At 48.3% G+C, this 23,284-nt stretch overlaps 1 protein-coding gene across 1 annotated transcript in view; it reads left to right on the plus strand.

The window, feature by feature from the left end:
* The first annotated feature begins 14,002 nt into the window (after positions 1 to 14,002).
* The window catches only part of NRXN2 (neurexin 2), a 1,120,399-nt gene continuing 1,111,117 nt past the window's right edge, over positions 14,003 to 23,284 (plus strand). Inside the window, 1 exon segment of the mRNA XM_029612675.1 lies at positions 14,003 to 14,954. Within this exon segment, the coding sequence (XP_029468535.1) occupies positions 14,240 to 14,954 (715 nt within the window). The 5' untranslated portion in view covers positions 14,003 to 14,239.

Raw genomic sequence — 23,284 nt, forward strand, 5'->3', positions numbered from 1 at the left:
GGGTGCAGGATGTAGAGTAGCAGCAGCAACAACAGCCCCCGTGGGTGCAGGAAGTAGAGTAGCAGCAGCAACAACAGCCCCCGTGGGTGCAGGAAGTAGAGTAGCAGCAGCAACAACAGCCCCCGTTGGTGCAGGAAGTAGAGTAGCAGCAGCAACAACAGCCCCCGTGGGTGCAGGAAGTAGAGTAGCAGCAGCAACAACAGCCCCCGTGGGTGCAGGAAGTAGAGTAGCAGCAACAACAACAGCCCCCGTGGGTGCAGGAAGTAGAGTAGCAGCATCAACTACAGCCCCCGTGGGTGCAGAAAGTAGAGTAGCAGCAACAACAGCCCCTGTGGGTGCAGGAAGTAGAGTAGCAGCAGCAACAACAGCCCCCGTGGGTGCAGGACGTAGAGTAGCAGCAGCAACAACAGCCCCCGTGGGTGCAGGAAGTAGAGTAGCAGTAGCAACAACAGCCCCCGTGGGTGCAGGACGTAGAGTAGCAGCAACAACAACAGCCCCCGTGGGTGCAGCAACAACAACAGCACCCGTGGGTGCAGGAAGTAGAGTAGTAGCAACAATAACAGCCCCCGTGGGTGCAGGAAGTAGAGTAGCAGCAGTAACAACAGCCCCCGTGGGTGCAGGAAGTAGAGTAGCAGCAACAACAACAGCCCCCGTGGGTGCAGGAAGTAGAGTAGCAGCAGCAACAACAGCCCCCGTGGGTGCAGGAAGTAGAGCAGTAGCAACTACAGCCCCCATGGGTGAAGGAAGTAGAGTAGCAGCAACAACAACAGCCCCCATGGGTGCAGGAAGTAGAGTAGCAGCAGCAACAACAGCCCCCGTGGGTGCAGGAAGTAGAGTAGCAGCAACAACAACAGCCCCCATGGGTGAAGGAAGTAGAGTAGCAGCAGCAACAACAGCCCCCGTGGGTGCAGGACGTAGAGTAGCAGCAGCAACAACAGCCCCCGCAGGCGCAGGAAGTAGAGTAGCAGCAGCAACAACAGCCCCCGCAGGCGCAGGAAGTAGAGTAGCAGCATCAACTACAGCCCCCGTGGGTGCAGGAAGTAGAGCAGTAGCAGCAACTACAGCCCCCATGGGTGAAGGCAGTAGAGTAGCAGCAACAACAACAGCCCCTGTGGGTGCAGGAAGTAGAGTAGTAGCAACAACAACAGCCCCCGCAGGCGCAGGAAGTAGAGCAGCAGCAACTACAGCCCCCATGGGTGAAGGAAGTAGAGTAGCAGCAACAACAACAGCCCATGCAGGCACAGGAAGTAGAACAGTAGCAGCAGCCTCCCTGGCCTCAAGAAAGATGAAGAGTCCCATCTGCTGCGGGGGCTGAAGGAGGAGGCTGCCTGCTGAAATGGGCTTCTAATGGGGGAGGAGGGTGGATGGAGTGAGACAGCATGGTTGTGTGGGTATGTCTGTGTCTAAATGAGAGCATGTCTGTGTGTGTGAGAATATGTCTGTGTGTGTGTGAGAGCATGTTTGTGTGTCTGTGAGAATATGTTTGTGTGTCTGTGAGAACATGGTTTTGTGTGTGTGTGTGTCTGAGAATATGGCTGTTTGCATTTGTGTGAGGACATGATTATCTGTATTTGTGTGAGAACAGATCTGTGAGTGTGTCTGTATCTGTGTGTGTCTGAGAGGGCATGTCTGTGTGTATATGTATCTGTTGAAAGCATATCTGTGAGCGAGAGAGCATGTTCTATGATTAAGCATGTGTGTGTGTGTGTATATATATATATATATAAGAGAGGAGAAAAATTGTGAGCAACACCCCCTCTCCTCTCCCCTGCCAATCTAAACAATGACAGGGCATCTAGAAATCAAAAGATTCCAGGTAAGGACAGCAGGGAATTTTCATCCTTTTTAAATTTTAAGTATTGGGTGGTATTTGTGCCTGCTGTTCTGAAATATTTTTTAGTCTTTGGAAAATATATATGAGTTTTAAATTACTGGATGTTATTCTATTTGTCAGCTGCTTTGAAATATTCTTTTTATTAGTATGGTTTTACTTCTATTGATGATTTATATTTCCTGATTTTATTGTTTGATGTTTTGTGAGGGATTATGTTTCTGTTTTTCCATTGTTGTACTGCATACATAGTCTGGCTTGTTGTGGCTTACAGTTCAGTTTTTGATTGCACGTTTGTATTACTACTTTATGGTCACTTTATTCTGCATTTCTCTTTGTACTTTTCGTGTGACTGAGTCGACATATTTTATTAGTGTGTAGGTTGTTTGTAGGGATCTATATCAGCTGGGATTTCTCTGTTTTCCTTATAGTAGATGTATTGGCATTTTAGGGCCTGATATAATAATTACAGTGTTGCCTTTTCATAAGTAGGGTTGTTAGTGTTTGAGTGCTGGAAGTTATTGCAGTTTTGGCATGGGAGATTTACTATATTGAAATTGTAATTTAGTTTACTTGTGGCTTTCTGAGGGCCAAGCCCATACCCAACACACATTACAACAGACCTAATACCAATTCCAAGGGTCTTTTTTACTTTTTTTGCAGGGTTTTATAGCACTGCAATGTAAATATAATATACATGCTGTGATATTTTTCCTCAGAAGGCTGTACTTTAAATGATCTTGTTTGTGTAAATTCTGTTATTAAAAATGCATAACTTTTAATTGTGTGTGGGGAAGGTTTGAGGAATTGGGGAGTGACAGGCTATAAGTTTCACCTAGGGCAGTGATGGCGAACTCCAGTCTTCGAGTGACACAAACAGGTCATATACATTGAATATGTATGAGAGATTTGCATGCACTGCCTCCATTGTATACATATCTAACTCATGCATATTCATTGTGGATATCCTGAAAATCTGGCCTGTTTGTGGCACTCAAGGACTGGAGATCACCATCACTGGCCTAGGGAATCTAATACCTTTGTACTGGCCTTGAAGCTGCTCCAGCCCTGGATTCTGTTGAGTTTCCAATTGCTTCAAAATAATGGGTTTGCTGTCTTCCCAATTACCTGTGAATTCTACCCTACTAACGGTATCTCTAGCTCCTTTGGAATTCTCTCTATCATATGGCTACCAGATGTGTCTCCATGTCACCTCAGGGAGGTTGAGTCAGTCCTGGACTTGCCTTATGGAGGTGAAGGTCCGATTCCTCCCCTCTCCTCAAAAATACACAGGCAGGAACTATTTCCTCAAGCATGCAATTGGGGGCAAAACTAGGGTTGGATTAGCCTGTCCTAGGGACAAGGAACCATCTGGGCATACCCAAATCTCCCAGGCCTTTCCAGACTTGCATGAGATTCCAGCTCCTGGAATGGGTGTTAAGTAGAGATGCTGGGAGGGTAGGAGTCGGGGGGATCCCTAAGTTTCAGGCACCTGCCTCATTTCCAGCCTTGAACCTTGCAGAAATGAAATGAGCCCCTTCCACCTGAGTGCGTCATCACCCAGCAAGGATGTGCTAGCCTCCTGCTGTGGGATTCCAGCAGTGGCAATGTCAACAGACCGTTTCTTACAACGCAAGCAGTTTCACTGATGCCAAGCATTACCAGATGGCTCCAAAAGATAAGGAACAGGCGAAGCTAGTTCTGGTTTTGCCCCCCATTGCAGGTATAGTTTTGCAGTATCTGATTTTTCCCCCTTGATTTCCCTGAGAAAAATCAGAACTGCATATCTGTGCATGCAGTGGGGAAAACCTAGGAATGGATCAGCCTGGTTTTAATAACCTGAAGTCATCCGGTAACCCTAAAAATTAGTAACAGAATTCAAGGAAGCCTGCGACAAGCATGGAGGATTTTTAATTGTAAAGAAGTGCGGGGAAGGCCAGAGATCAACTGGGGTATATGGCACTGCAGCAAGAATGAAATTGGCAGGCAAGATGGACCTCATAGCCCACATTGTGGATTTAGATTTAATTACTCACCTTCCAAGCCCATGTTTAAGGCAATTTACATTCAGTTGGTACTTCCCTTTCCCTAAAGGTCTTACAATCTAAGTTTGTACCTGAGGCAATGGAGGGTGATACGACTTGCCCAAGGAGAATCAACAGGATTTGAACCTTGGCTTCCCTGGCTCTCAGGCTACTGCTCTAACAACTAGGCCCCTCCAGCGCACAAGAAGGGGGTGCATTTGGTTGCACTGTGCCATTTTAGAGTGAAGGGAATGAGGAATGGCTATGCTGAGCTGTGTCCCCTGAGTGAAGCAAGCTTCGGAGGGGCCTCCCCTTCCCCTTCCCATCCCCAAGCCCCGCATCCTTGGAGGGGACTACCCCAGCTAATATTGTCCTGCAGTCTGCCTCCTGTTTCTGGGGTTTTGCTCCATTGCATATAGGGATTTCTAATTCTGGTCTTCTTAGGACAGGGGTGGTCAACACCAGTCCTCAAGAGCCACTAACAGGCCTGGTTTATAGAATAGTCACAATGAATATGCATGAGATATATTTGCATACAATGGAAGAAGCACATGCAAATTAATTTCTTGCATATCCATTGTGGATGACCTGGAAACTAAGGCCTGTTTGTGGTTCTTGAGGACTGGAGTTGGTTACCTGTGTTTTCAGTGAAAAATTCAAAAGTACATCTCCATGCATGCAATGGAACAAAATCAAAGACTGGTTCGGCCTATTTAGATTGTTCTGGGTGAGGGGCAATCTTTTCTCCTACCCCAAATGGGATGCCAGTTGGCTCTATTGTTTTCAGAATAGGTTGATCCAGTCCCAGTTTGCCACCCCCATCCCCCTCAGCCCCTTCATGCATGCTGGGACTTGCAGTTCTGATTTTCCTAAGGGTAAAATCAGTACTGGATTAGCCTGTCCCAGATTACTGAGAATAATCTGCTTATCCTACCGATGCCATTGCCTGTGAACTGATGATTGAAGGAAATGCCGTGGATCACAGAGCAAAAAAAAAAAAAAAAAAAAAGGAAGATAAATCTTTATTAGGTCAATATTTTATTTTTTGGGGAGATGTGAGGTGTCGAAGAAGAGTGAAAGGAATTCACCTAAATGGTTCCTTTCCAAACACCAAAAGCTCTTCTTTTTCATTGCTCAGTGTTGGGAAAAGGAATTTAGAAGCTGTAGTTAAAAATAAATAAAATAAAATAAATAAATAAGTAGGGAACCTTTAATCAGGAATCAGCACAGGTGCTGCATATAATTTGATTGGCAAATTAGGCGTTGAATGTTAATTATCACCCATTATCCAATGAGGTGCACCAAAGTGAGGGAGGTTATAAATACACAGCCAGAGAGCTGTATACTTTCCCCATCTCCCCCCCCCCCCCCCTCTCTTCACTAGTAGCATGCACACAGCACTCCACCTCCCACCCCATCCCCTATCTGATTCTCATCAGGGACCCACTGCCTGCAAGGCCTCTCTGCCGACTCCTTGCCATCTGACTCTGGTCAGGAGCCATCCTCCTGTGAAGCCTCTCTGCTAACTCCCTCCTCTCCAGCTCTCATCAGGGACCCTCCTCTCGCAAAGGGTCTCTGCTAGCTTCCCCCTAGCCGGCTTTTATCAAGGACTCTCCTCCCGTGAGTCCTCTTTGCTAACTCCCTCCTCTCCAGCTCACATCAGGGACCCTCCTCCTGTGAGACCTCTCTGCTAGCTCCCTCCTAGCCGGCTCTCATCAGGGTCCTTTTTCCTGTGAGGCCTCTCTGCTAACTCCCTCCTATTCAGCTCTCATCAGGGACCCTCCTCTCGCAAAGCCTTTCTGCTAGCTTCCCCCTAGCCGGCTTTTATCAAGGACTCTCCTCCCGTGAGTCCTCTTTGCTAACTCCCTCCTCTCCAGCTCACATCAGGGACCCTCCTCCTGTGAGACCTCTCTGCTAGCTCCCTCCTAGCCGGCTCTCATCAGGGTCCTTTTTCCTGTGAGGCCTCTCTGCTAGCTCCCTCCTAGCCGGCTCTCATCAGGGCCCCCCTGCTTCCCCATGAGGCTTCTTGTACTGCTCCTTCCCATTCGGTCCTCATCAGGAAATGGATCTCGGGGGACTGCTGTAATGCACCGTGTAATTGAGGAGCATGAAAACTTTGTGACCGACTCTCCTTTTCTCAGACCCTTCCTAGTACCTCAGTTTCCTCTCCTCTTAACCTTCCCAATGCAAACTTCCCCCTCCCCTTTCTAAAAATGACAGAAATATGCAGAAGTTCTGTTGATATAAATAATTACAGCTCTGAGTTTAACAAGATGCAAATTTCCTATCCCCAGATGCCTGAGGTATAAATTGCTTTTTGACAGTCAGTTACAAGGGTAATCATTTCAAAAAAGGCAATTTTATTGAAATGAGCATGCATTGCATTAGCGGTATAATAGTGCTGTTTGCTAATCTGTGGCAGGGAGAGATCGGCTGCCCTTTTAAAGACAAGAGCTGGGCGAGGACGCCCCCTCCTTGCCGGGGCTAAAGGAGAGAGAATCGCCCTTGCTGCCCCTGTGATAATGGTGGGGGCAGCCTCCAGAACAGGTGGTTGTCTGAGGCTGGGGTAGCCTGTGCCCGAGTTGATTGGGGGGGGGGGGCAGAAGCAGCTTATGAGATAGATGGATATCTGAGGGTGCTGTGGTCTGTGCCCAGGTTGGGGCGAGAGGGGTCAGTTTCCACGATAGATGTGTGTCTGAGGCTAACCTATGGGTCTGTGAGGCTGGGGGGAGCTGTACTGGTCTGTTCTGTGCTTCTCCTTCCTTTACCTAGCCACTGACTCCCCCAATCTTCTCTTTCTCCAGATCCTGCCCCATCCCCCCTTCACCCTCCTTTCACCTTACAATCAGAAGGAAGCTGAGTGCAGGAACTTATAATACACTGGCGGTACCCGGCCACGCGTTGCAGGGGCAGAGTCCGGTTCTTTTCCCTCCCTCCCCCTTCCCCTTGCTCATTTACCTCAGTCACTCATCCTCCTCCCCCTTGGTCACTCACCCCCCCCCCCTTCCCTCCCCTGTCCCCACTCCAACTCTCTCCCCTCACACTCACCTCTCCCCTCATTCTCCCTCCCCTCACACTCACCTCCCCCCTCATTCTCCCTCCCCTCACTGTCACCTCCCCCCGCCTACTGCCTACCCTTCAGATCAGAAAACCTTTGTCTTTCTATTTCTGTGGGGAACCCCCCACCCCAAAAGAAAAACCCAATCCCAACCCTTTAAATCAAATAATAACCCCCCACCCTCCTGCACCCCCCCCCCCAAGACCTGGGAAATTAAAATTGTTGGTGCTACATGTGGTCTGTCCCTGGGCGTCTGTGCGCGTTATGTAGCCAAATAGGGGAGTGCCTAACCAAATTTGCACTCCCAAATTTGTTTTGTGGTCTGGGGAGGACTATTTTGGTGCGTTCCCGAGATCGTGCAAGTTTAGTGTATGTATTTGTGTGTGAACCTCCCCATTCCCCCAAAAAACAAACCTACGAGAAACGTTCTCTTAAACTAACCACCCCACACTCTCCTGCCCCCTCCCCCAGCCCTGCGAAAAATAGTAGCCCACCCCCTGCCCCCCCTAGAGTTGCTGAATGAATGAAACCTGCCCCCCCTCGCGACCCCTCCCTAAGATGTTCACAATAAATTCATTACCACCCCCCACCCTCCAGACCCCCCCTCCCCCCCCCCCCCCCCCCCCCCCGTGACCTGATAAAAATGTCAGTCGGTGGAGCGGGCGTTCAGGGGCGGTCCGGGAGCGATGTATTGGCATTGGTCTGTTGGCTGCGAGCACTGAAACGGGTTCCGACGGCCCTTTGCCCTTACTATGTCAGTGGGGTGGAGCAATGGCAGTGGTAGGTCCTCTGACATAGTAAGGGCAAAGGTCTGCCGGCTGCCAGTCCTGAAAATGGCGCCGAGGGGCCCTCGCCCTTACTATGTCACATGGGCTACTGCCACCATTGGTGTCCCCGAGTGGCATAGTAAGGGAAAGGGCCGTCGGCGCCATGTTGCTTGCTGGCAGCCGACGGCCGTAGTGCAGGAGATGTGTCCTGGACCGGTCCTGGCCCCCTGCTGGAGCCTCCCGGACTTCTGTCAGGTTTTGTGTGTGTTGTGAGGGCCTGGGAAGTAAATAAATTTGGCATGTGTGTGGGGGGTGTGAGGAGGGTGGTGGGTGTATTTTATCTGTAAAGGAAATAGTTATCTTCCGGCGAAAAAAGTGCGCGAATGTGTTAAAATGGAAGTGAAATGTGGACCTGGACTGGCGAAATGATTAGTGCAGCGTGTGTTAGTGTAAGGTGTAACAGATGGCGCTTACGTCCAGCAGATGTCGCTGTTTTCTCGAAAAAAATCTTTAAACCTATTTTACCTGTCACAGGTGTGACATATCTGTAATGTAAGTACAGAAGAACCTTCCTGTATGCGAAATAAAGGTTGTGTTCAAATATGAAAGCAATCGGTTCAGTGGTTTCTGAGATTAGCGATTTTGTCCAAACTATTTAACATTTTTATTTATATAGATAAAGGCACAAAGTGGGCTGACCCTGAGCCTGTATGCAGTGACAGGGGAAACTGGTGCTCCCCCTTTCCTTCTCTGGGGAAAACCCCACTCCTGCATTTCAGGAGTGGGGTTTTGCTGTCTTTGTGTGTTTGTGTTACACGTGCTCCCTGTTCTTGGATCAGAGTGGAATCTGAGCAGAGGAGAGACTTTTATTTTATTAATTTCTTTACTATTAGATGTTTTCGCTTTTATTTTTTTAATCATGTTGAGATTAATTTTCAAAGCATTTTACTGGCATTAATTGGCTGTCTGCAAATCCCCTTCCCTTAATGCTTCCGGAAGTAAGTGCGAACCTTTAGCCACATTGAGAAGAGTCATTCGGGGGGGGGGGGGGGGGGGGGGTGTGTATAGGTCGGAGGGAGGCAAAGTACATTCGTAGATGGCATTTTCAAGACTGAGTGTACCCTGTCCGCAAAAATCTACCCACAGAAACAGCGGGTGCAAGTTAAAGTGACCGCACGGATTTTTGCAAAGCCCGCGGGGTAAAAAGGATGTGCATTCTCTGTTCCAGTGTGGACAGTTTGAAGATTGCCCCCTTTGTGATATTGTGGAAACTTGTGCACCAACTGTCAGGCCAAGGAGGAGAGAAAGGAGGAACAGGAGAGAAGAGAGGAGAGCACAGTTGAGTGTGAGGGGGAGAGAAAGAAGAGGTCTGGGATGGGGGAAGCAGAGCAGATGAGAAGCGCAGACGCAGCTGTGAAGACTCTGTAGGTAGGAGTTCGGAGCTCCAGGGCTCACACAAATCACGTGTGAAGGAAAGTCACTCAGAAGGGCATGGGGAGGTCGTCCAAGGCGATCAATAACCCAGGCTCACTTTCTTGATTCCTTCCCTCACCTCATGTGCCTCAGCCTGTCTTTCACTCACCTGCCCGGCCCCTGCTTCATTCCTTATAGACCAGGGCTTCCCAAACCTGTCCTGGGGACCCCACAGCCAGTCAGGCTTTCAGGATATCCACAAGAACGTGCATTAGATAAATTTGCATATCATGGCGACTCCGTATATGCAAATTTATCTCATGCATATTCATTGTGGATATCCTGAAAGCCTGACTGGCTGTGGAGCCCCCAGGACAGGTTTGGGAAGCCCTAGTCTATAAAGAATGAGGCAGAAGCCCTGATCCAGGCCTTATGAGGTAAATTTTCAAAGGTGCCATCAGGATCTATATAAGGAAGCAATATCAGGAATTATGCGGATACAGCTGGTCTACCTGTGTAAGTGCATTTTCAGGGCCTGAAGGTAGACACTTGTCTTCCAACACACATCTCCCATCAGTGGCAATGTATAAGTTTTCAGCAAGTCCCTTTGACTAAGTTTATTGTGTGACGTGAGACCAGTCCTTGACCCGCATGCTGACGCATGGCATTCTGGAATTGAATTGGCCTTTCTTCTCTCACGCTTTACTTTTGGTGCTTGTGTTTGCTGGGTCGTTGGATGGCTGAGTGACACGGCTGCCTCCATCTGACTCTGTCCAAAGCCATGCCCTCCCAGCTGTGGAGATCTACTGTGTGGTGTTTAAGATTATGTTTAAGGGTGTCCTTGAATCTGAGACGTGGTCTTCCCTGTGATCACTTTTTAGTTGATCATAGAGCACAATTTTGGGAATTCTGGTGCGCTCCATCCTTATGACATGGCCTGCCCACTGGAACTGGGCTTTCACCAATATACCTTTCATACTGGAAATTGAGCTACAGTGTGTAATAGTGTGCAGTAATATCCTTATTTCCCTCTGTTGGTAGGCTGCTATACCAGTCTGAGTGTCAACAATGCTGGTTAATTAAAGATTATGATACAAGCTTGGCCTCTGTGTTTTTGTCTTCTGTTTGTGGTTATTTGTGATATTTCTTGTGTGTATTTTATTAAGGTGCATGTTTTTATTGTAACTCACCATTTACAATGATGTGGTCTAGAAATCTTTTAAACAAACAAATAAATGAGGACTTCTCTGTTAGAAATTCTGTCTTGCCACCATACGATGCAGGAAGATCTCAATCTGAGCAGACTGGATGGGTCACTTGCTCTTTATTTGCCATCATTTACTGTCAGGCCGATACAGTAAAGCACGCTCAGACCAGGCATTAATTTCTGAGCAGCCCAAAAAAGTGTAGAGAAAAGTAGAAAATACTGCTTTCCTGTACATCCTCCGACTTAATATTGTGGCGATATTAAGTCAGAGGAAACAAAGGGGTAAAAAAAAATTTTTTTTTTTAAAGTGTGCCGTGGTCAGGTTAGGAAAACGGATGCTCTTAAAATTGAGCGTCCTTTTTCCAAACCCGCTGGCAGCCACCTCTCCTGGGTGCCTGCTGCTAAGGAGGCACTAGGGGTGTGCTATCGTCCCTAGCGCCTCCTTTTTAGCTCGACCCCTCATTTAAACACTGTATCGCGAGCCCAGGAGAGGTGGCTGGGCGCACGTTAGGAAAGCGGGCGCTGAACACCGAGCGCCTGTTTTCCACGCGACCTTACTGTATTGGCCTGTGTGTAAGAACACTGGTGGATTTGCTTAAGTTGCCTGAGGTTAATGCGGTATAACGTCCAGGATTCAGAGCCATACAGCAGAGTGGACAGTACCAATGCTGGGCATGCCTTGATCTTGGTAGGCAGTTTCATCCTTCTGTTATCCTGTAAATGATGATGGAGTCTGCCAAAGGAAGAACTTGCTTTAGCAATGCACTGTATATTCTGGTTATCAATGTTGGCAGTTGTGGAAAGAATACTTCTGAAATCACAAAATTTATCAATTGAATTAAACTGTGTACCCTCAACAAAAATCGTAGGTGCAGGATAGGCCTTGATGCACATTTTTTGGCATCATTCAATACCACTTAACAGTAGGTGCATCTTTTTAGCTGCATAACTGTATGTGCATCTTTTTAGCTGCCAATATTCAAATACAATGTACCTGAGCACCTTCTGTTTGAACACTGGCTAAGTATGTTCAAGCAGGGAAGTAGGTGTATACCTTTGTAGTTAGCTGCCCTAATGAAAATTATATCTTGCTCAGAGGCTTTAGTAGACAGCACAGGCAGATGAGACAATGCCTCTATTGGTTAGAGTCTGTGGAGAAATCACAGGTGGCCGAGAGATCTCTCTTATTGGTCAGGGGTTGTGAAATGGGGCACAGGTGGCTGGAAGAGCTTTTCTATTGGTTAGAGGCTGCAGGAGGGAGAACAGGCAACTGAGAGAGCTTTTCTATTGGTCAGAAGCTGTGGGAGGGATCACAGGCAGCCGGGAGATATCACCTATCGATCAGAGTCTGTGGGAAGGAGCATTGGTGGCTGGAAGAATTCTTCTATTGGTCAGAAGCTGTGGGAAGGCACACTCATTATTTAGTTATTTAACATATTTATTACCTGCTAGGGTTGCCAACTGGCTCCAGATTTTCAGGACAGGTTGATACAGTCCTGGTTTACTCACCTGCATGCAGGGGCTTGTAGTCCTGATTTTCTGAGGGAATGCAATAGAAAAATCAGAATATGTTCCAGCATGCAATGGGGTAAAACCAGGACTGGATCAACCTGTCCTGAAAATCTGGAGCCAGTTGGCAACCCTATTACCTGCACCATCCAAAGTTCAGGGCAGGGTTCAAAATAATATGCATAAAATAACAATCAAACAAGATGATAAAACACAGCATACACATGCTTGACAATAGATTGAAAATAAACATTTTAATCTGCATGTTGCCAAGGAGGGGCAAGCTTCATTGACCAGAATGAGCGAGGTCTAATTGGTCGAAGCGACGGCCTCCTTCAATAAAGTCTTCGGTGCCTTTTTAAAAGCTTTTGGTTCTTTTCCTTACCATAGGCCCAGAGGTAGGGCATTCCATGTCACTGGCCCACTATCTCAAAGGATCTTTCACAAGTTTCTTGTAGATGGGTACCTTGTGGAGATGGTACACTTAACAGCTCTTGAGAGGAAGTGTGCAGGGTACGCATGGGAGCATAGACTCTGAGAATTGCGTTTGGAGGGAGCACAGGTGGCTATAAGGGCTCTTCTGTTGCTCAGAGACTGTAGAAAGGAGCACAGACAGCTGAGAGAGCTCCGCTATTGGTCAGATGCTGTGGCAGAGAGAGCTCCGGTATCAGCAGACCATGCCCCCCCCCCCCCCCCCTGCGTTGCCCAGCATCAGTTCCTCTTGTGAAACTAGAAGCTCGTGCAACGTCTCGCTTTGATCTGCTTTGCTCAAAGTCAGACCCAGGCAGTTCTAAACTATTTGTAAATGTTACAAAAAGAAAAATATGGGGTTCCCTTCCTTAGTTCTGCCTTTTGTCCGCTGCAAGCCTCCAACATATAAAACGTGCACTAATAATGTGGGGGTCTGAGGAAGCTTGGGTCTTCTGCCCTCCTCCATTAGCCATCTTATTTGTGTAACCAGCCAGGTGTGAAACGACTCCGGCTTGGAATGGACGCACGAGCGAGGATGGTGGCAGCGGCAGCACAAAGGATGAGACAAGGCCAGCTACCACTCCCTTTTGTGTTATCTCTCGGTACAGATGCAGGGAGACGCTATCACCTTGCTGCAGGCCTTACTAGGGGGCATCTCACTGACGGATGAAATTAGAGACCTCGTGAGATCACAAGAGTGCTGAGGCTGAGGGGAAGGGACTGGGAAGAGAAGAGCAATCTTTTATAACAGGGGATTGCTTCCACTTTACCGGCATTCTGTGTTTCCCTTTACTCCTTTTTCTTTTACCATAATAGGGGCAGATTTCAAAGGGATTCTCTGCAGATCCATGGATGTTTACCCAGGGAGAAAGCGCCTTTCAAAACGGTCCCCCTTTCTTCCCTCCCAGTGTGGGGAAAAGGGCGGTCCTGGGGGTGAGGGCGGGGATGGTGCCAGGGCCGTCCTGGTAAAGGACACACGGAGAGTGTGTTTCTTGGCAGGACGTTTGTGCCTGCAAACTCTGTGGACGCCGGGCAAGATATTTTCAGAGGGAAACTCTGCTGGGGAGGCCTCTGGGCTTTGACAATCTGGCCCAAGAAATGCCATGCTAGGTCAGACCAATGTTCCAACAAGCCCAACGCCCTGTCTCTCACAGCGCCAATTTGGGTCACTTGAAAATACCAGAAAGATTCTATAATGAAGATCCATTCCCTGTTGCTCACTACCAAGTAAGAAGTAGTGATCCCCAAATTCACCTGGCTAATATTTGTTATTGCATTTGTCCTCTGTACCTATTTTAAATGCACTTATTAATCTTGACTACATCTTCTCCCTCTCTGTTCTCTATCTTTCCCTCTATCCACTTTCTCGTTCTTCCTCCAAAGTAAATAAACATTTTCCTTTTTCCTTTTTTGTCTGTCTTTCTTCCTGCAGCTCTTGATAGGCCCCCAGCTAGCCTGTGAATACCCAACGACTCCTCCCGGGCTGGAGAAAATGTGAGTGAACTGAACTGCAGACATCCCTGCTCCCATTTGGAAGAGGAGAAGGCTGAACCACTCATCTTGGCATTTGCCAGGGCATGGCTTCCTAATCTTCATTGGTCCCACGGGTGAGGGAGCTGGGATCAAAAGCGAAGACGGATCTGACCCAGATTCCTTGCACCACGTCAGTATTTTTTTTTTATCAGCACAGATTATATTGATGGAGTCCTTATTTTCTGGCAAAGACATTTACTAAACATTGTGCATAGGGTTTTAATGTGGGAGTCCCTATGATCTCCGTATCTGGATATTGGTGCTTTTTCTTCAGACTCCCGCCACCTTTCTGACCTCAAGACTCAGCCCTGATTGGACGCCACTGCACAATCTTAGGTGGACAGTCCTCTCACCCAACATTGGGTTCCCTTAACATCTGGTTCCAATGGTGATGCCCAAGAAAGGTTGAAGGGGAGGAGCAAGACAATGATTGCCTGCCCCAGGGCCCAAACAGCCATGCTGTGTGCTGGGCTCCTCCTGGCGGGCCTGCTGGGACCTGGGGTTGCCCTGGAGTTTGGGGGTGGCCCAGGGCAGTGGGTCCGCTATGCTCGCTGGGAGGCGGGCTCAGTGGGGGAGCTTAGCTTTAGTCTGCGGACCAACACCTCCCGTGCTTTGGTCCTCTACCTGGATGATGGAGGGAACTGCGACTTCCTGGAAATGCTGGTGGTGGATGGGCGGCTCCGCCTGCGTTTTACCATCTCCTGTGCTGAACCTGCCACACTCCACCTGGAGACACCTGTGGCTGACGACCGCTGGCATATGGTGCTCCTCACTCGCCGCTACCGGGAGACCACACTGAAGGTAGATGGTGAAGTCAAGATGGCAGAGGTCAAGTCAAAGCGGCGGGATATGTCAGTAGTAAGCGATCTCTTTGTTGGGGGGATACCAGCTGACGTTCGCCTGTCTGCACTCACCCTCAGCACCGTCAAGTATGAACTGCCCTTCAGGGGACTGGTGGCCAACCTGAAGGTGGGGGGCATGCCCCCAGCCATGCTGGGGAGCCAAGGCATCCGTAGCGATGTGGAGTATCTTTGCTCCAAGCAGAATCCATGCCTGAACGGAGGCGTCTGCTCAGCGGCCAATGGGGAGGTGTACTGTGACTGCAGCCTGACAGGGTTCCAGGGGAAGTTCTGCAGTGAAGGTAAGGAGAAGTTTGCCTTCTACTTTTTTAGAACAAGGAGGAGGGGCTGGAGGGAGGGTGCATTGGGTTGTGGTAAGGAAGGTATAATGGGACACAAATTTGATAACCTCGCCTGTTGAGTTTGGCTAAGTGTCATTTCCTCCATTCCGGTCTTTTGACTTGTGGGTGGGTATGCGTATGTTTGGAAGGGGCGGGACAAGACGTCTGCCCTTTCCTGGGGTGAGATGGGAAATATTTGTGCACAATCACCCAGGGAATTTACCTCTCCTATTCTTTCCTTCTCTCTCTCCACCTCCCTCCTTTTCTGTACTTTTCAAGGATCTCTGATAAGAGCCAGCTGGAAGGTGAGAAGCTTTGTGGGGGATGGGGCAGTTCCATGATAAGAGCCAGATGGGAGATCACACAAGGGGGAGGGATCCATCATGAAAGCTGGATAGGAACGAGTCAGGAGAGAGGCTTCCTAAGGGAATGATCCTTGATGAGAGCAGGATGGGGGGAGAATTCAGCAGAGAAGAATTGCAGGGGAGTAGAATCTCTGATTCTCCCTGCATTCATTAAGGGCCTGATTTATGAGCCTTTATTCCCATAAAATAGAAAATTGGAGACAAGCTTTAGTAAATCAGGCCCTAAACAAGTTAATTTGAATACCTCCAGCTGAGATTCATCTTAAGTCATCAGCTCTACTCACTAGTCTAGCAAACACAGAGACACACTTTTCTCTCTTGGGCCCTTCTTGATGTCGCCGGAAGCCATTCTCTGGAATCCAGGGCTGCGAGACTCACCTACCCCACTTTGTTGACTCTGCACAGATGTGAGGATTGAGTGATCACCTCCAGCAGTGAGGCGAGGAAAGGGGGATGAAGGATACACCAGGACTAAATATGAAAGAGCAAGAAGGGACGGAGAGTGAGAGATGTTGAGTGCTATTTCTATCATAGTCAGGTTTGCTCACTCATGGGCCGATTCTGTAAAGTGTGCTCGGCTCTGCGCACTGTTTAACATGCGTTTGGCCGCGTGTTTTGAGGGGTGTCTATTACCTCTTATACTGTAAGGGGTTTAGTGCCTTGAAAACATGTGGCCAAACCCCCTGAAAACTAATAGCGCTCATCGCATGCAAATGCATGTTGATGAGGCTATTAGTTAGTCACCTGGCATTCTGTAAGTAGAATGTGTGGCCAATCCGCTCATTTTACTCTTATAAATTAACTCCTGCCCAAGGGTGAGGGAGGGTGACAGAGAGACACAGTTAATGAAGGGGGGAAGGGAGCAACGAACTAGGAGAGAGGGCTTTGCATCTCCACTGAGGGGATAAAACTGGTCCTTCTGTGCTGCTCTGTTACTCTCTCCCTCTGTTGCTGTGTTATCAGGCCTCCTTTTCTTCCTTGACTTCTGCAGGGAAAAGACAAAGCTACCGTCCCTTCCCTCTTTCACTTTTCCACTCCATAAGGATCATTGGGTTTATGGTCCAAGTTTCCTCTCAAGAGTGATGGAAGGACTACAGCTCCCAGGGTGCTTTGGGATTATTTGCCTTAAGCTAGGGGTGGCCAACCTTTCACACACCAAGAGCCAAGAAACCAGAATGCATAGTACTGAAGAGCCTCAAATGTTCAAGAGACTGGGGGTGGGGGGTGGAAGTTCCCAACAAGGAACCCTCTCCCCCTCATTTCCATTAGAATAGCTCTCTGTCAGTACCCCTATCCTGTCCCCACCAGTTTTTCTCACTTCTTCCACCCTGCCCCAGTTTCTCTCTCCCTTGATCCCTCTGCCAGGTCTCCACCCTTCTCTCTCTCAACCTATCCCATCCAGTCTCTCTGTCCTCCCACCTTGCCTCCACCATTTCCAGTTCTTTCACTAGTGTCTCTCTCAATCCCCCCACAAGTCCCTCCTGCTCCTTCTCAGTCCTCCCACCAGTTTCTTTCTCTCTTATTCTCCCCATCAGTCCTCTCTCAAATCCCCCCATCCTTTTCTCTTGGCTAGCCTCAGAAAAGCATCCTCCATCCTGCACAAGAACAATGACAGAGACTCAGCAGCCCAGAGTAACACCATTTATCCACACCTTAGGATATTTTACCCCCCATCTCCCTCCTGTTTGCTCAGCACCAGCAACCCCAGCCCCCTCTCTATTTTCCCCCTTGTCTTCCACAAATTCTTATCCTCTACCCTCTATCCTCTGCCCAGCACCAGTATTCCCAAATCTCTCCCCTCTCTCCCCCCTGTGCCTTCTCACTTTCTCTCTCCCCCTGCCCACATCACTCTTTCTCTCTACCCCCAAACCCTCTCTAATTTACCCTCCAGCATCATCTTTCTGTGTGTCTCCTTCTAAAATCCTTCCAATCACCATTTCTGGCTCTCTCTCTCACCTTCCTCTGCCCAGCCCCATCACACCTCTGACTGTCATTCTCTCTCTCCTTCCTTATCACTACTTCTGGATCTGCCAGGCATCTCCCCTTTCACCAGCTCTGGCTCTGTTAACTTTTCTTTCCCCTTCATTAACTACAACTCTCTATCATCCTTCCTCTTCACCATCTCTGGCTGTCTTGTCACCCATTCCCCTTCTTCTCCCCCATACACACTTCACCACTTCTGCCCCATTCCCTCTCCAACACCATTTCTGGCTCTTTCACCACCCTCTGTCATCGTTTCTGGCTTACTTTCACACACACCCTCCCCCTCTAGCTTTTATTTCACCTCCCTACTGCCTTTCCTCCAGTTCTTTTGAACCCTTTCTACCCCTGTCTCTAGCTCTCTTGTGCCTCACTGTCCCACACTATTTCACACACATGGATCTCATGCAACTCTCTATCTCAGCCCTCTCTTACTCCCTCTTTTTCACTCACCCTTGACCTGGTTCCATCATGCCTGCTGCAGATCACACGGCAGCATAGATGTTGGGAAAGAATAAGGTGCCAGGTAACTCAGTTTCCATTGCTGATTTTAAAGAGCTGGAGAGATGATGATTCATCTCTTCCCAGCATTTATTCCTTTCCTCAATTCTCAGAACATTTACCCTATTTATATAATTCCCTTTAGAAGATTTCACCCTCTCTTGCACTGTCTCCTTCCCCAAGTATTCACACCCCTCACTTCCCCAATATTTGCAGGTTCTCGCCCTGCTCCCCAAGCATTTTCTACCTGCATTCACCCCATTTCTTCTTTCTCTTCCTTTTAACATTCACTCCATTTCCTTTGGCACAAATCATTGTGACACGACTGGAGCTCCAGGTGACTGCATCCTTTCGTGTTGTCAACTGAATTGCAAGTCCTGAATTGTATAGTGAACTGGCTGGGCCGGAGGCAGTGTCCCCTCCAGATAGCAGACCAGAGAGGAACCCTGTTCTCCAGAAAGCAGGTAGGATGGAGGATGGGCAGAATGGGCAGGGCTGGGGCAGGGAGCTAACTGGCTCTTTTCTGCTCTGTTACATTGTGCTCTCTGCTCCAGCCCCTCCTCTCCTGTTCGCAGCAGTGATGCTCAGTTGCTATGGGGACAGGAGCCGCATTTTGCACATGAAAGAGGTGCCTGTGGCTTTCTGGGCCCCAGGTTAGCTACCCCTGCCTTAGGCCATTTTTGCCCCCTTGTTGTTTAACCCATTCGCCCCCACCACTGGGAATGATTTTTTTTTGCAAGTAATTATTCTTAACTTCAGTATAGGATGTGGGAAAATTTTTCCCGAGGAATTCCAGCCCAGGTCATGAACTTTCTATTGCAAGAAAGCAAAAAACTGTGGAACTGAAATCTTAGGTGAGAGACATCTCTATAGTATACCAGAAGAGACATCCCTTACAGCACCTATTAGCATCTATTATACATTATAAGAGACATCCTTCATGACACCTATTAACATCTCTTATGCATTATAAGAGACATCCCTCACGGCACCTATTAACATCTCTTATGTATTATAAGAGACATCCCTCACGGCACCTATTAACATCTCTTATGTATTATAAGAGACATCCTTCATGACACCTATTAACATCTCTTATGCATTATAAGAGACATCCCCCGTCACGGCACCTATTAACATCTCTTATGCATTATAAGAGACATCCCCCGTCACGGTACCTATTAACATCTCTTATGCATTATAAGAGACATCCCCCGTCACGGCACCTATTAACATCTCTTATGTATTATTATAAGAGACATCCCTCACGGCACCTATTAACATCTCTTATGCATTATAAGAGACATCCTCCGTCACGGCACCTATAAGCATCTCTTATGCTTTATAAGAGACATCCCTCAATGCACCTATTAACATCTTTTATGTATTATAAGAGACATCCCTCACGGCACCTATTAACATCTCTTATGCATTATAAGAGGCATCCCCCGTCACGGCATCTACTAAAATCTTGTATGGATTATAAGAGACATCCCTCACGGCACCTATTAACATCTCTTATGTATTATTATAAGAGACATCCCTCTGGCACCTATTAACATCTCTTATGTATTATAAGAGACATCCTTCATGACACCTATTAACATCTCTTATGCATTATAAGAGACATCCCCCGTCACGGTACCTATTAACATCTCTTATGCATTATAAGAGACATCCCCCGTCACGGTACCTATAAGCATCTCTTATGCATTATAAGAGACATCCCTCAATGCACCTATTAACATCTCTTATGCATTATAAGAGGCATCCCCCGTCACGGCACCTACTAAAATCTTGTATGGATTATAAGAGACATCCCTCACGGCACCTCTTAATTTCTGTTGCAGCTGGCCTGACTGGCTTGCTATGGCTGCTTCTTGCCCTGCCACCTTGATTCACAGGCAGGAGGCGCAGCACTTGAGTCCCTGCTGGCTGGGCCTGGTCTTCCCTCTGGCCATGCCACTCACTGTGGCGAGCACTGCGCAGCAAACCCCTCCCCCCTCACTGCTTCTCGAGGGCAGCCAAGGAGTGGACAGCACATAGTGCTGCATGCAGTCTGCAACAAACACGATGCTCACAAATATACTCTTATATATGCGGTGATTAATATACATCATAAGAGACATCCTTCACAGCGCTTGATAACCTCTGTTACATGCCGCACAAGATGTCCCTCACAGCACCTATTGTACTATCTATCTATCTATTGTCCATCCATTACACTTTTCTGGGTACTTCTAGGTAGAATTAAGAGCTGAAATTTGGCAAACATGGAGAAGATCATTAGTTATGGCCTGGAAAAATCTAAAATCTAGAAAAGTGGCCTGGTGAGTTATGTCTCCTGCAAGCTTTTTCCAGTTGCAGATTTCAGAAGGGGTTTGAGATGTCAGAGAGCAATGGGACTTGAGCGCTGGGGATGGGTTGTGGAGGGGAAGAGGGAGAGAGTGTGCTGGGGATGAGTACTGGAGGGGGGAGAGGGAGTGGTAAGGAAGGGTTATGGAGATGGGGAGGGAGTTCTGGGATGGGCTAAAGAGGGGGGAAGAGAGTGTTGAGAATGGGTTGTGTGTGGGGAGGGCATAGAGAGTGCTGGAGACTATTGGGAGAGAGAGAGAATGTGTGCTCTTTATTTATTTTTGATTTATATTCTGCCTTTCAGATACTTCAAAGCAGATTACATGCAGGTTCATAGGTTGTAGGGGGAGAAAATGCTGTAGACTGAGCGGGAGAGAAAGTTGTCATTGAATTGTGAGAGGGTAGAAAATGCTGGCGATGACTTGTGTGGGGGAAGAGGTGTGGTGGGGACAGGTTATAGGGGGAGAGAGTAGTTGGGATGATGTTAAGGGAGAAACAGTGGGGGGTAGTGGAAGGGCAGGATGGAGTTGGGGAGAGAGTGTGTGCTTGCGTTGAACTCGAGGTACTAATTTGATCACAAATATTATACAGATCTCTGCTATTATACCATAAAAGACATTCTTGCCAGTGCCTACTAACATCTGTTATACTCAGGTAATGCCTACCTCTATTCTTTCTCTCCTCTTCTCTCAGTATCTTTTCCTCCCCCCTCCCCCGCCTTGAGTAAAGCAGCTTCTCAGATCTGCACTGTAGAATAATTCTGTGCCAGTAATTATTCACTAGAGACCATTGAGGCGTGGCACCTGCTTTACCATATTCATTCTGCTCCTTGCCGTTCTCATTTATCAATTTCTTGTTTAGCTAATAGAATATGCTGTGATGCCAGCTTTACCTCTGCACCTCACTCCTGCCCAGCAGCACCCCCCTGCTATTCCAATACTGAGATTTCTCCCCACCTCTTACAATGCAGTACCCGCTGCTATTCCAGTACTGATTCACACACACAGGCATAGAGATGCATGTGCACTCTCTCTTTCTCTCTCTCTCTCTCTTACACACACACACACACACACACACACACACACACTCTTGTATCTCCCAATGCACCTCACTCTTGCTCTACAGCACTTCTTGCTATTTCAGTACTGAGCCTCCTTCACACACACACACACACACACACACACAGACACACACACTCTTGTATCTCCCAATGCACCTCACTCTTGCTCTACAGCACTTCCTGCTATTTCAGTACTGAGCCTCCTTCACACACACACACACACACACACACACACACACACACACACACACACACACACATACACACACACTCTTGTATCTCCCAGTGCACCTCACTCTTGCTCTACAGCACTTCCTGCTATTTCAGTACTAAGCCTCCTTCACACACACACACACACACACACACAGCTCTGCCAAAGCAGTTCACTCCTGCCCTGTAGAAATAGAGCAACAGACAGAGAGAGAAAAATTAGTGGATCAGCAGTTTTTCTGTGTTCTACCTGCCTCTGTAAGTCTTGTAGTCTTTGGGCTGCCCAGCAGACAGACAGGAAAACTAAATTGTTTGAGTGAGAAAAGCCTGGGGCTGGAGCTGGGGAAGGGGGAGGGAGGGGGGACAGAGGTGCCAGTTCTATATTTGTCGGCCTTTTTCTTCCACAACAAACTGAATTGCTATGGGTCCCTGCTGAGATGTGCTGCTGGGCCCAGTGCATGCTTTGGGGAGTAGAAAATGGAGGTGTTTGTGATGGGGAGGGGTGTGCAGGCCAGTGGTAGGTAGCACTGAGGAGGTGCAGCATCAGTATTGTATTTTATGGGAATGAAGAAGAGCTCTGCTCTTAGTCACAGACGTCTTGTGTTCATGTATTTGCAGCAGATTATCCTCAGGGCACACATTTGCATAGGCGTGGTCCCTGGTACCCAATTTAATTAGCATGTTCTATTTATCCTGAAAGATAGAACTGGCTTGTGGTTCTCGGGGATGGTTGTCCACCTATACTGTGCATGGGGCTGCTGTGTTCTGGGGCTGTTGGCTGGCTCCATGCCAGCTGAATGGGCTAAGCCAGTCTTGTTTTTACCTGCTGTTGAACTTCCACATAATGCATTTTCTTAAACATTTAATTTGGCCCCAGTGATTGGGGTAAGGTATGCAAGCTGGACTGGCTCAGCCTGTCCCGGATTACCAAGAGCCATGGTTCCCGACCTTTTTTTTTTTTTTCGTGGCACAGAGTTCACGTCATTATGGCACACCACCAGCTTCCCCATGATCACCTTCTCTCTTCCGTCTTCCCCCCCCCCCCCAGTATAATCACCTTTTCTTCCATCTCCCTGGCATCATCATCATCTTCCCTTCCCTTTCCCTCACCCCCTGGCCTCATAATCATCTTCCCTCCCCCCTCATCATTTTCACTCTCCCTCCACCCCTCTCTCACCCCCTGGAATCATCATCATCAACTTCCCTCTCTCTCTCCACACCCTGGCATCACCTTCCCTCTCCCTCCATCCCCTGGCATCACCTTCCCTCTCTCTCACTTCTGGCATCATCACCTTCCTTCTCCTTCATCCCTCTCCCTCCACCCGCTAACATCATCATCACTTTCCCTCTCCCTCCACCCCTGGCATCATCATCACCTTTTCTCTCCCTCCACCCCCATGACATAACCACGTTTTCTTCCCTTTTCCTCTACCCCCTCTGGCATCACCTTTCCTCTCGCACACTCCCTAGCATCCTCATTCTCATCCTCATCATCTTCCCTTTCCCTCCACTCTCTGGCATCATCACCTTCCCTCCATTCCCCCAGCATAATCACCTTCTTTTCCCTTTCCCTCCACCCCCTGGCCTCACTTTCTCTATCCCTCTCCCTCCATTTCTCCTCCCTACTCCTTGCATCATCATCTTCCTTCTCCCTCCAGTCCTCTCCCACAACCCCCCTTGGCATCATCATCATCCCTATCTTCCACCTTCCTGGCATCACCTTCCCTCCCCCCTCCATGGCACATTCAGCTGTCCCTCCTCCCTCCCCCCCCCCCCCCCCCCCCGTGATCTGAAATGGCAGAAATCTGTGAACTGCACTT

This window comes from Rhinatrema bivittatum, chromosome 8 (genome assembly GCF_901001135.1).
Source record: "Rhinatrema bivittatum chromosome 8, aRhiBiv1.1, whole genome shotgun sequence".
Lineage (NCBI taxonomy): Eukaryota > Metazoa > Chordata > Amphibia > Gymnophiona > Rhinatrematidae > Rhinatrema > Rhinatrema bivittatum.